The following is a 13,733-nucleotide window of genomic DNA, read 5'->3' on the forward strand; positions in this document are numbered from 1 at the left end:
CATTCCATTGCAGTTTTCAGAGTACATTCTTGCATAAAACACCATTTTAACAATTACTTCATACAGAACATAAAAAGTACAGTAAGTAATTCATAGAAGCATCCGCTATTGCACATCTTTGCATCTGATCAATGTCTAGTCTCAAATACAACAGAAATGGTCTGCTTACCTCAGTACCTGGCTGTAGTGTCTGCCCATCTTGGGCTGCAGATGGAACTATGGCCCATGTGATGTTGGCACTAGCAGATGATAAGGAGCTGAGGGCACCATTTTTCAGTTGCTCTGAGGAATGTGACTTGGGCCCAGGCCATCCCAGGATACCATCTGAAGCAGAAAACAGGTACCAACTTACAAGAGGCAGATGACTGATTTTGCCACTCCTCTCAGCATTCTATTCATATTAATGAACTGCTATTTATTCCCTGTCCCCATGCACAGTTTTACTTCTGTAATAAATGAATGAAGGAAGAATATTTTACAGTTTTATTCTTACTGCCAGACAGAATTACACATAAATTATTACACATAATTATACATAAAGATTATTCAATCTGACACATTTTTGTAATTAAGCAAGCATTCTCTATCCAATATTTTAATGGTTAGGAAATTATCCAGCATTACTGCACCTAATACAGTGCAGGTGCTTGCCACAGCTTTAAATATAGATCAGTACCAGAAGACAGATGACTAACCATCTAGCTTTTGCATCAGGCCCCAGGCCCAGGACTAGCTCAGGTAATATGCTGACCACCTCTTCATTCACGGTGCCTGAAACCACAGTTCTAAACTTAACAGCTGTATTCCAATTCTGCCAGAACTTACACCAAAGCTTTCCCTAGATTAAGTGCTAAAACGCTTTCCTTGTACCAAGAGGACAGTTTAGAGGAGCTTTCATTAGAAAGATGCACGTTATATATGAATCAAACACAACTAGACATCAAGACAACCCCTACTTCTGGAGGCACCTAATTTCCAAGACAGGCCAGTATTGAGAGATGCTAAGGCAGAAAAAACCAATCAGCTAAGAAGGCTACAATGTCCCTCCTCCCTCACTGCTATAAAACACAGTACTGCATTCATATCTGTAGCCCTCGCTACAGTGCTTAAATTTCAGCTATCCATTACATGCTGTTATAAAATAGAGAGAAATGGGTAAGAAAATTGTGGTTTTTCAGTCATTACCATAATAAGTGCATTAAAATGCTATTAGTGTCACCAGGAGGATCTCTTTCTCTCATCACTGCCAACATTTTAAGATGATCTTGAAGAACAAAAAGTACATTAAAGATCATGCTATTTGCTTTCTCCATATCACTGGTGGTTAACAGAGGTTGCTTCCTAATTAAGACAGTGATCTGGTGAGATAATCTGGGTACTATTATACTAACTTAATATTTGTATTGTTTAAAATGAGTCAGAAGTCCTGTAGCTGAAATCCTCTGACTTCCAAAGATAAAACAATTACAGAATATTCCTCTCATCTCAGATGGTACCAAGTTATAATAATAAGACAAAACTACAGATCTACTTGCTTAGCAGGATTTTGTACCACCTTTTGAAGAAAGCATACGCAAATGATCTGTAAGAAGTGTAATATGATTTTCAAAGATCAGAGAAACTAGCAGAGAGAAAATAAAACATTAAATAAAAAAAATCAAACATATTTCACACAACTCAAATTTCCCACTGACAAAGGATGAATATCTCGGGTGCTATAATATCAGGCCTTTACTTTTACATGCTGCAACTTCTGGATTTTAGTAATTCTGAGTACTGTGTCAGTAGATATTCTTAAGATTAAGCAGAATTACATGAATACACGAGGAAAAAATGGTGTTTGTTTGATTTGCCTTACATAGTTCAACACACCACAAAGTCAACATTTGCTCCCCATTTCAACTGAATTAAATCTACACAATGCTGGTATACATAGGAAGGAATGCAGAGCTCAGTGACTGCAGTCATAGTAGCACTCTGTTTGTTAGGAAGAACGGACAACCCCAGATCCCCCAAAATAAGCTCTGATTCAGAGGATCACCTGAAGATTGTTCTGGCAAATCCAAAATGGACGGGAGGAAGGAAGGAACCTTCAGCATTTAAGGATTAAAGTAGAAAACCTAGAAAAACTTTATGTGAAGAAATCTTCACATAAACTGTGAGTTCCTTGAAGGGAACGTGTGAGGCTATAAATTGATAAACAATTTTTTAAAAAATCATTTTAATGTTAATTGATACAGATTTCATAGAGAAAACCACATCAAGAAGTTAAGTAAACTTGCTTCATTTCAATAGTTTTATAGAGCACAGCTATCCTTCTCATTCTTCATTACTTTGTACTGTTGTAACTGATCTGTTTTTCCATTTCTCCCTGTCAAGCAGCTGAATATTGAATTATTACTGTTATTTTCCTATTACAGAGAAACTAAAAAAAAAAAAAAATTGAACTGACTGTTCTTTATGCAACTCTTTGAAAATAAGTCATCCACTCATTTCCTTGGGCTATCAATTTTCTCTCTTCACACACAATCTATTTTGCCTCCACTGTGAAGAATTACACTTTTTAACTAACATTTTTTAAAAAGCTCATTTCTGTAAATAGCCATAAGAAAACCATTTGAATAAACACCTCGCTTCAGGGGAAATTTGCAAGCGTGAACATTTACTTAACTGTTGTTTACATATTTTTTAGAATACTGGATCAGTTTTCAGTACAAACACACCTAGTAAAAAAAGATTATTTTAGTCTTCATCTTTCTCTGCACATTTTAAACTCTGTCACAAAAACAGCATCTATTAGTAGTATGCCAGCATGTTTTTCCATCTGTCCCAAGGGCAGTGATACTCCTTCAGAGAACGACGCATCTTGTCAGCTTAGACAAGTTTTTAAGCAGATCTTAACTATGCCTTACAAGAGGATGTTAAGAGTTGAGGTCCAAAGGATAAATCACATCTAATAAGTTCACATTTAATATGCAAATGTACACTGACACACCAGTATTCTTGGGTTGTTCCAAGGGAGTTGCCTTATACCTTACAGAACTTTACTTCCCAGACAAATGCAGAGTATGAAGAGAGGATCATTAGGAATAGTCTATCAAATAAGAATCTCTACATATAGAAAGTTAGAGGACACAAAAAGCACTAGGCTAATTAAAGCAAAACATCTACTACTCTGTAGTAAACAGTGCAGAAATTAGAACAGATGTATTAAGTATGATATTTGTACAATCAACCAGATCTCTTCCACTTGTATGGTGTTGGGTATGCGGTTCCAAAAGAGAAAGCCAATTCTAAGCCAATTACTCTGGCAGTTCAGTGCATATGTACACACAGTATGATGGCTCTTATAGAAAGTACACAAAAATGACACCAATTTCTACTGCAACTAACAGGCAGCAGGTAAATTCCGACAAAATAGAGAAGAATACTTCCAGGTAAGCTAAGTGCAGCACCCAGACACAACCTGATCCTCTTTCCCTTTAGCAATGCTGCAGTTCAGAAAAATCATCCATTTCAGGTGGCACAATACAGAGTATTCTACAGAATTGTCCTCAGGATAAAGACTTTACCCCTTAAGAGTTGCACTAAGCAGGAGGTTCTACCAAAAGAGGAGGTTTGGATGAGATTTTTCAGTTAAGCACTATCATTTTCTTTTCTTTTTTTATTCTGATGTACCTTCAAACTATGTTTCTGTATTGCAATTGATGTATGAAATATGCTTAGCACCTACATCAATTCTGTAACAAAAGAAACTTTTAACTTCTCTGCTCTTGGCTTATAGACAGAAAAAACCAACATCATTTTCCCTTAGCACAATCATAAACAAACAACTATTGATAAAACTCTTACAATACATTGTAACTACACTATAATAAATATTCCCTTAAGAATTCTAAGTAGCTCTCAAGGAGAGACCAAAATTGGTCCCTGCTGGGCTGGAACTAGAAAATAATGTTATCTTGCAAAGCAAGATGAGCATGTAAGGAATAATGTATTAGCATATAGATAGAAGAGCAAATTGTTTTGGTTAGTCCCAGCAGAAACAAGTCTAGCACTGACACATTTAAAGGAGACTTGACTGACTAGGGAATTTAGTTAAGTTACACAGGTAATAATTGTTTCTCACCTGTCTTCTTTCCTCATTCTTTCCTGCACCTTCAGGAATTTGGGGGTGGGGGGGAGCAGGGGGAAGGGCTGGGGATAGCAGGTATTAGGCAAGAAGGAGGATTCCCCTGCTTGCTCATTTTTCTCTCCTTTTGACATCTCAGCTAAAGGAGAATCCACAGCTGTCATTCGTCATCAAGTTGAAAGCATCTGGATTTCATCTTTCCTGGCCACTTATTTTCTCAAAAGGAGGAACTAGAGAATCTGATGAAACAAGGAACATTCTGCCTCTCCTCCTCCCCCCAAACTCCAGTATCACCTTCAGTCCATCTGTTGCCATAGAAGCCAAAATAAGCAGCATTTGCACATCCAAATGAACTCCAGAAAATAGATAGTGAAGGTGGGTTTGGGCTTTGGCTTTTGTTTTTAGAAAAGAAAACAAAAATTACCCCTCAAAAAGGAAGAAAATAAGAAAAATTATATTTTCTACCCAGAAATGACAGGCAAGAGAGACTTAAAATTCTATCAAGGAATTCATGTCTGGTAGATGCTTTGTTCAGTAAGTGAGCATGTGATGCAAGATAGTTCAAAATAAGGGATATATCTGTACACACTGCTGATGACTGCAAGGCAGGATTCCAATTGCAAAAATATTAAAGAAGAGACCTAAAGCACAACGTAAGGTGATAAATTAGCTTTAAAGCAAATACTCAAATTTGCTGCGTTTTTAGTTTGGAATAGAAGAAAGAACATTAACCACAGCAGTTAACAGGCTCTAGAGATACTCTTCTGACAAAGGCTACACATTAGGAAAAAAATAACACCAAAGATTTTAAGGTTTTAAATAGAGATAAAAGTTTCTTCTCTGTAGTTTTATTTTGAAAGCCATCTGTTTCCTGTTGCACGCTAAATAAACTCAATCTTGTCATATGGCACTTAATGCTGAGTAGAACACACTACTCTGCTAGGTGACACCCTGGAACAATTTTTGGCTCTGTTCAGCAGCACCCATCTGAGACAACCTGCTTGACAAGCTTCTGAGGTTAACGGTTACCATGAGCACAGCAGTAAAGAGAAACATATGCGACTGGGCGACACGGAGAAACCATTTTCAGCTGTTGCTCATTTTGGGCATTCAAGCTGACTTACGGGGGTGGTCACGCAACCAACAAGGCATCACTGATCCCTGGTGATGACTATCCCCACTTTATAAACTGTCTGCTAAGATTTCACTCTTTACTATCACTAACTTCCCCATCTTCCCCAAATTTCTCAGCTGCTTAGAACTTGCAATAGATCAACTGGACAGCATTTGTCTTTTTACTGCTTTAGTCTTCCTCCAGATATATATATAGATAGACAGATATATAAATGTCAAACCATCTCCTCCAATAACTGGAGCTGGACAGCATGTAAAAAAAATCTTTAAATGTTTCTCCTCCCTACAAAGAGAACAGAAACCCAGAACTCAATACAATTTGTAGGTACAGACGGAATCACTCATTCTTTTCCCCATTCTGTATGTAATCAACACTTCTAGCTAACAACATATTTTTCTGGCATATCTTTCAGTGAAAGAAAAAAATGACAAAACTTAGCCAGAGATCAATGCAGTTACTTTTAACAAAACAGCTAGGTATGTTTGCCATTATTTTGTCTCAAACACAGAAACAGACAGGATTTTTGTCTCACTGACTGTTCTTGTTGATGCATTTCCAAAAATCAAGCACTAACAAATAGAGAATCACAAAAACCTTTCCTTGAATCTTTACAGTAAGACTAAAACATGTGTTGACTACCCTTCAAAAAAGATTGAAGATTTCAGTTTAATCTTTAAAACTGCTTGTAGACTTGAGTTATGTGACTGACAACTTCTGAGAAACATTAAAACGAAGAGCAGAAAAATCACATCTTCCTTAAGCTATTCCATGCCAAACAATATCATAAAATATTTAAAGTCAAGAACTACATAATTTTAGATTTTTGATACGATTTTATTGCACTGACTGCTAAAATGCTTTCCTTCTATTCACACTACTAGAAAACAAAACAATAAATAAATTACATTAAAAAAAGGAGATTTTTTTTCTTTTTAACAGTAACAGCCCACAAATCCATTTAAAGTAGCTTCTACTAAATAACTATCTTTGCGATTGCAGTTCCTGGGTATTATGTCAGACACCCAGCTACCTTAAGTCCTTGCTGTAGCAAGCATTAAGATTGTAAGGCCTACAATGCACAGAGAAGTTAACAATCCTTATCTAACTGGCCGTAACAATTTCAAGAACAGAAGCAGAGCAGAGTTGTTCAGAAAATAGATATGTATTACCCTTCAGGCAGTTCTCCTTATTTGGAACATAACAGTAAGAGGTTCTGATGCTGAAGTAAAGGTAATCACAAGGATAAGTCAAATTCAGCAAAGCTAAGTCACTGCTTATTTCTCACACTCTACACGAGCAGCACTGCTCTGCTTTGCTGGACTACTTTTGTGAACTGCAGGGCTAGAGGCAAGCACGTTATCAAATACCTATCTCATGTGCCAATACAAAAACCTGGGGGATTCTAGCCCAGGATAACCAGCGCCTTCTCACAGAAGTTATTCACCATTATCTTGGACCTCATGTAGCAGCAGGTAATTAGATGGCATCTGAATAGAAACATTTGGCAATATATTGCATAGGGCCATTATATCATATAGGAAAGGTGTTTTGGACTTCTTATCAGAGGAATCTGAGGCTTTTAAAATAAGAAGTGATTTTCACCTGGCAGCATCAAGAGGTGATTCTTTGGTTGCTCCTTCTGGATATGCAATTAAAAAAAAAAATCACCAGGAGGACACAATCAAAATGAAAGATATTATCTCTCAGAATTAGAGTTTCCTAGAAGATTACTTCTAGTCTGATTAGGTATGAGTTTATGCAGCTTTGATGACTCAAACTCCATCGACTCAGCAGAAACCTTAAGTCCATCAAAGTACATCTGAAAAAGATTAAGTGTAGGAAAATCAGTAATCAAGACTTTCAGGCCATGTTCTTTCAGGCAACTGTGTTGCATAATAAATCCTGGGGAAAAGAAAAGGGAAAAAATATAATAATTTTTTGCGGACTTTTGGTTAAGGAGAATAGACTAAATATTTCAGCAGCTTTTAGCCCTCTCCTCTCCCCCTTCTTCCCTCTCTCTAAACCACATCACACCTAAACTCTGAAGAATTAACTGTTTGCATTCGGGTTCTCACAGTTACACTGAAGACTCTGGCAGGAACAAGTGCTACAGAATTCCTGAAAGAATTCTCGTATAAGTTTAAGGTCTAAGGAGAAGTAAACAACAGCATTTATTAGACTTTTTTAAATACTTCATAGTATAGTGACTTCCAGAATTTTTTAGAGTAGGCATTAAAAAAAAAATTTAATAAAAGATTTCAACAGCTTTTCCCCATTGTGCACGTATCTACAAAAATCATTACTAAGTCAAAATAGACACCAATTTAAAAGAACATTAGTTGGACACAAATTCAAGAGCATGTACAATTCAAGCCATCTATCTCTGACAGCTCACTTAGATCACATGAACATGGGAAGCAACATCCAGAGAATGTGAAACTGGAAACTGACCTTTCTTTGAAGGATGCTTTTCATCTTTTATACAACCCACGCTGTTTTAAAATGGCATTATATCAAAGAAATCTATTAAAGGCCCTTCATCATTACTATGAAGATGTGTACAAATTTTCTAAATTAAAACCAAAGTGTAGAAAATAGGGGTTTTGTTGTTCTCTCTTGTTCCCCTATGAAACATCAGAAACTGGATTAGGGAAAGTCATAATACACCACAGTACAGGCATAATAGTTTTTAATGCCTTTTTTTCCCTAATTCTCAGCTGATCCTCTCATATTCCACTTTCCCCAAAGAGAAACTCTGGAGAAGGCTTGGTTTTTTAACCAGTTGTCTCAGCAGCTCTGAAGGTATACTTGCCCAGAAGCAAACCTACTGTAAAAGTAAGGATGTTTCGCCTTTTTGGTTTTGTATCTTTTTTTTTTTTTAAGGGCCTACTTGAAGTTGGGCTTTGTTACTGATTCACCTACAGAAAACACACAGAGCCCCCATATCCAGAATTCTCTTCCTCTTATATCAACTCCTGCCCCTGCGCTTAAGCTAGATAGTAAAATAAGAAAGCAACAAGTACCCGTTCAGAAAGGTTTAACATCTTATATTATGGACAGAGTTCTAGAACTGTGTGAACTGAAAACAAAACTGAGCTACATGGAGATGGAGAGCTTCATGCCTACAGAGCTAAATGCAGTATCTAACTGTTTGATATTTTAGGCTCATAAAAATGTGTCAAATATATATCTGTATTTTAATAGCAGCAAGAAAATCTCTTCCTAGATTTAAATAAAACCATTGACTGGAATAAATCTTTTTCCTTTCGCATAGGAAAACTGGTAATACGACTTTTCAGAAAACAACTGCATTTTTATCAAACAAATCTGTATTGGGATTTCTCTCTCTACAAAAAAAAAAAAAAAAAAAAAAAAAAAAAAGGTTCTGCACTGTCATTAAGAATACAGGCTTATGCACCTGTTCCCCATGCCATCTTTTTGTTGTTGTTGTTATTATTATTATCCCTACTCTGCCTTTCTATCTTCAGAATCTGACTTCCTGGGAAGACTTGGGACAGCATCTTTTTCTCCCCTCTTCTGTTTCCAACTCATTTTGAGGCTATTTTTTTTTCAGATTAAAAGAAAAATCCTGATGCTTGATGTAAGGTTCTGTAACAAGTTGCTCCATCCAACTTGCTTTTTCAAGGGAGGGTTCACTTTGCCTGCTTCAGTAGCATAGTAAAAAAAAACAAAACAAAAAACCCAAGACACACAAAAAAATACCCAAGAGAGATTATGCTCACCTGAGGACAGTGTCCTGTTATGGTGTTGGCCCACTTGATGCATGCTTTGCTGTAACAGAGTCAGGCATTCTCCAAGGCAGCTCAGGGTGGCAGCAGAGGTAGCTTTTAAAAGCAGCAAGTCCTGATCCAAGGCAGAAAGGGGGCCAGAACTTGGGAGAGCTTCAATGGCTTGTACAAGATTCTTCTGTTGTCCCTCAACTTGGCTCATCATCTGTAAAGGTGCAAAAACATGATGTCACAGGAAATATCACAGACTCCTACAGCTCCATATGATGACTAAATGTAAAGAGCTGCCTCAAATGAATGTTAACATTATCATCCAAACAAACCACAAACTTACTTACAAAAACAGGGCTTGAGTCTACCACAAGCCTATTAAACCATTAAGACTACAGTGGAGAGAACAGTCACTTAAAATAGTAGGTTCACTATAGATTAAATAATGGCTTATATTCTCCACAAGTCTTCATAAGAAATACATGAAATTTCTATCTCCTTGTCCATTACTAATTTAGATTTACATTTTCTTTCCTTGGTATATGATCTGAGACACCCAAGGAAGATACAGTATCCATCTTCTTCCTTTCCTACATAAAACATCTAATCACATTTTAAGAGCTGATATTTTTCATTTCTCATGCTTCAGTAAGGAACTGCTCTCAAAAAACACGGTGACTTGGAAGTTTATAAGCATTATCATGGGATGCAACTTAGAATACTTTATTTACTGTCAGATATGAATACCAGCTTCAGGGAGAAAGTTAATCTGTTTCTAGATTTTAACCAGACGAAGATAAAATGCATGCTAGTAGTGCAGATAAAAAACATGATAGAAGTAGGCTGTTGTTAAATACACTGGCAAGTTTCCAAAGTCATTCCTATAACCAAAAGAAAGAGCTTATTAAAAATTCTATTTTTACAGTCTGTAGCAAACTGTCCATGCACATCGACAGGCCTCTTCATTTCACTTACCTTTCCTTCAAGTGAGAAGCCACCTTCATGTATCACACTGCATCTGGCAGTGTCTTTGAAAAAAATCATATCATACCCACTTGGGCCAAAACTCAAATTAACTCTAGATGTTTTTTTCTTTAATGCCCTGAGATACTACCAGCCTATGCCTAAAGAGGCAGAGTTTATATACCTCATCTCAGACAATAACTTCAGTTAAGCCTTTGCAATATTTCTTTAGTGACAGAGCATTACACTTCTTCCCTTCTTCACCCTTTGGCAACATACAGCAGAAAGAGTATCTACTACCAGACAACTCAGTTAACATGAACTGAGTTGCTCAGTATCTCTTTCTCCTGCAGGTGCAAGACCTATCAATATAAACCCAAGATTCAATTACCTGTGGGAGCCCATGATAATCAATGGCTGCCACGTGTTGAATTATCTTCCCTCTCCTGAAAAATTTCACGTTCATTTCTTTCTACTTTCAGTACAACTGCAAGTTTATGATCCTAAAAGGTGGACACAGTAGAAACAACCTACCCATCCTCTGCCAGATCGATACAAGAGAAAAGTCCTTTTATAAAGCATACAGCATCTCATAAACAGCTTCCAAAAAAATAAAGGATAATCATGTGCCAGTCACTCTTCCCAACAGGAGATGAATGCATTTACTGTATTCATCTCTGTGTATTCCTATAGGAGGGTTCCTTAAACTAAACATGACATTTATTCCACAAACGTTTCTTTATTACATCCCCCTTCCCTCCCTTCTCAGAGAGTCTGTTTTGCTAAATCTGATATTTTCACATTATCTAAGAAACTGCTATTGAAGAACACAAGCTTGAAGAAGAAAAAAAAAGATCAATGCTTAATAGGTTTATTAAGCTAATTCAATCTCACATCTGAAGTTCAAACTCTGAACATGACTAGAGATGAATCAAAGTCCATCTCCTTCAGCTATGTGAATGAATCATATAAGGCTGAGATTACAGAATGGGTCAGCACTGAACCCATTTACCATGCAATTTACTAACTGCAATGTTCCTGTATTAGCTCACCGACTCCAACCAAGCTTAGACAAACACATTTGGCTTAATTATTACAAGATTCATGGGACGATGTGGATTTTTATTTAATGCAACAATCTGTAAATCCATTAAATTCCAAAGAAAGCTTTTTGAAGTAGGTGCTTTTGATTTGGGGTTAACTTGCCTTCAATCTGCTTATTCTACATATACGCAGCATTTAATACAACACTGATCATCTCTCCTCTAATGCAAGTAAATACTAAGCCAACCAGATCAGAACACCTGAGGACACCAGCACAACACTATCACTGACCACAAGAAAGTTCTAACCCAGTTATAGATATGAAAGATGCTGCTATGCAAAGTCACAGTTTGAAAAAAGGCAGTCCGTAATGCTGGAATGCTTGACTATAAAAGCAAGCTAGATGCACTCTGGAAAATTCAGAATGTTGAGATGCACTTTGCTACATAAAGTGTTGTAAACACTACCTTCCAAACAGAATACTTTCACTAAATACACACACACACACTTGAGATGTCCAAAGCTTTCAAAAGAAAAGATTCATAAACAACAGATTCAAATTCCCGTTGTCCAAGCTACCACAGTGTTTAAAAAAAAAAAAAAAATTCACGAGCTTCATCAGGTTTTTAACTATTACATTTCTGACGTAGGGCATGCTTCCTGTGGCCTCCCTACACTGTGGCAAATACACTGATAAAAAAGGCTACACTGAGTGCACTGAAAAGAAAGAACAGAAACTGAACTCGAAGAAGCAAATAACCATTCCAGCAAACAAGCATTCTCAGCATGCTAAGACACAGTGATTTCAAGCTCCTTGAAGAAAACAAAGAGTGACATCAGCCATTTTACCTCAAAGGGCAAGCAGACACTTTCCCTTTATCATGTAAGGCCATGTGGAGCATGGCACATTCACTGAGGACTCACTTTGCTCTGTCAGTCAATAGCACTCTTTCTCTGCTTCAGTATTCTTTGTGTGGGCTGTCAACAACACCACTGCTAGCAGCACATTGTCTGCCAAGTTACCTCTGGGCACTTCCCCTGGAAGATTCAATGCAGTGATTTATTTATTTTAAAGCTTTTCCACTGCCGGCTGCAGTAAGCTGAAAACGATCACAAAAAAATTGGAAAATAAACAACAGTGTTCATATGAAAATCAGAGCATCCATATAAATAAACAAGTGACCACAAAAAGACACCTCTCACAGGGGAATGACAAGTAACAGAAATTCAATGCACATCACTTTTTTTTTTTTTTTTTTTTTAATACCAGAAATACATCAAATTGTATTTGGGAGAAAAGTATCACAAATACCTCCTAGTACTATCAATTTCTTGCTTTTGGATAATCATGACAGAAAAAAAGCATTTTGAAATACATTTGGAAAGGACAAAAGGAGAAGTCAGTTTCTGAAACCTCCTGAGAGTAGGTCCAAAGTGATGAGTCCAGACCTTGGTTCTCATTTTTAAACAACTGTGTACCACAGGGTTTTTGTTTTTTTCTTTTGTTGTAATGTAAAGCATTGCTTTTCTTACAAAGAAAAGCAGACATGAAGGAAGAACCAAGCCCACACAGAAATAAAAACCTTCTAAGGTACTGTAAATCAAATACATTTGATTGTTACCTAATCCTAATAAAGTTAACTCTGACCTTGAGCAAGGACTCCTGGCTTGATCCAGGTATCATCAACAATCTTGACCCAGATATCATCAATAACAATATCAATCATCATATTACAAAATTAAAAGTTAGAACCGTCAATCAATTTCTATCAAAGTGTAACATAGAGATTCATATACCAAGTATATATCAAAATGTTAGGCAAATGCGTGGAACTCCAATGTCACTGAAGTAATCATGCCAGTCACTGATGTGACGCTCAGCACATCTAACATCTCAGCACAACTTCATGATTCCCCACATGGTATTTCCATGAAGCTTTCCCAATTTCAATTATTTATTCTGAAAAGGAAACATGCAAAAAACAAACAAACAAACAAACAAACAAACAAAAGCCACTAACAAATATTACTTCCTTCTTTAGCTTGTTTTCAGCTACATCTGGAGAATTCAGTGCTGCCAATCACCAGCTCAGAAAGTATACCTGTCCTATTGAAATGTCTGTCAAATGAAGATAAATTCTACAGTTGCAGTAGAAGTGTGGAATTTGGGTTTTTTTTCCCCTCCCATTTGATATGTTCTTATTTTGAGTTATAACCACTGCAGATTAAGAGCAGTTTCCTTCCCTGGACTTAACCTCTGAAAATTCTCCTCCAACTTTCTCAAGATCACTTGATACACCTTCCTGCTTAATGAAGGATTTCCTGACAAGGATTTATAGGTTTACCCCTTTTCTTCAGTAAAGTCACCTCCATCAACATTCTAGTGGGATTCCATCAACAGTATGCAAGGTAGAAAGGCAAAATTAGAGCTTAATATATAGTTGAAGTGAAAGCGTTATATATAAGAATTGTTGCTAAAGGCGCTGCAGTACGTAACACCAATCTCTTATTAAGGAACTTTCTGCTTTTCAGTCTTGAATCTGTTTAGTGTAGAAAGGTACACATGACCGTATGACTACGGACATGCTTACTCTACAATTAACAGACCTATATGCTTTGCTTTCAATAAAAAAAAAAAAGTCAGTTTTTGACCAAAAAAGGCTTTCTTGAGCTGTATGCAGAAATTCTTCCCACAGAGCTTCAACCTGGACAAAAATAC

The 13,733-nt window shown here is 36.8% G+C and overlaps 1 protein-coding gene across 1 annotated transcript in view; it reads right to left on the reverse strand.

The window, feature by feature from the left end:
- The window catches only part of OSBPL10 (oxysterol binding protein like 10), a 99,285-nt gene that overhangs the window by 36,546 nt on the left and 49,006 nt on the right, over positions 1-13,733 (reverse strand). Inside the window, exons 5-6 of the mRNA XM_052695892.1 lie at positions 9,011-9,221; positions 170-324 (exon numbers count right to left, since the gene is read on the reverse strand). Coding sequence (XP_052551852.1) covers positions 170-324; positions 9,011-9,221 — 366 coding nt within the window. The remainder of the gene's footprint in view (positions 1-169; positions 325-9,010; positions 9,222-13,733) is intronic.

Source organism: Tympanuchus pallidicinctus, unplaced genomic scaffold, assembly GCF_026119805.1.
Source record: "Tympanuchus pallidicinctus isolate F22 unplaced genomic scaffold, pur_lepc_1.0 scaffold3, whole genome shotgun sequence".
In the NCBI taxonomy this organism is placed as follows: Eukaryota; Metazoa; Chordata; class Aves; order Galliformes; family Phasianidae; genus Tympanuchus; species Tympanuchus pallidicinctus.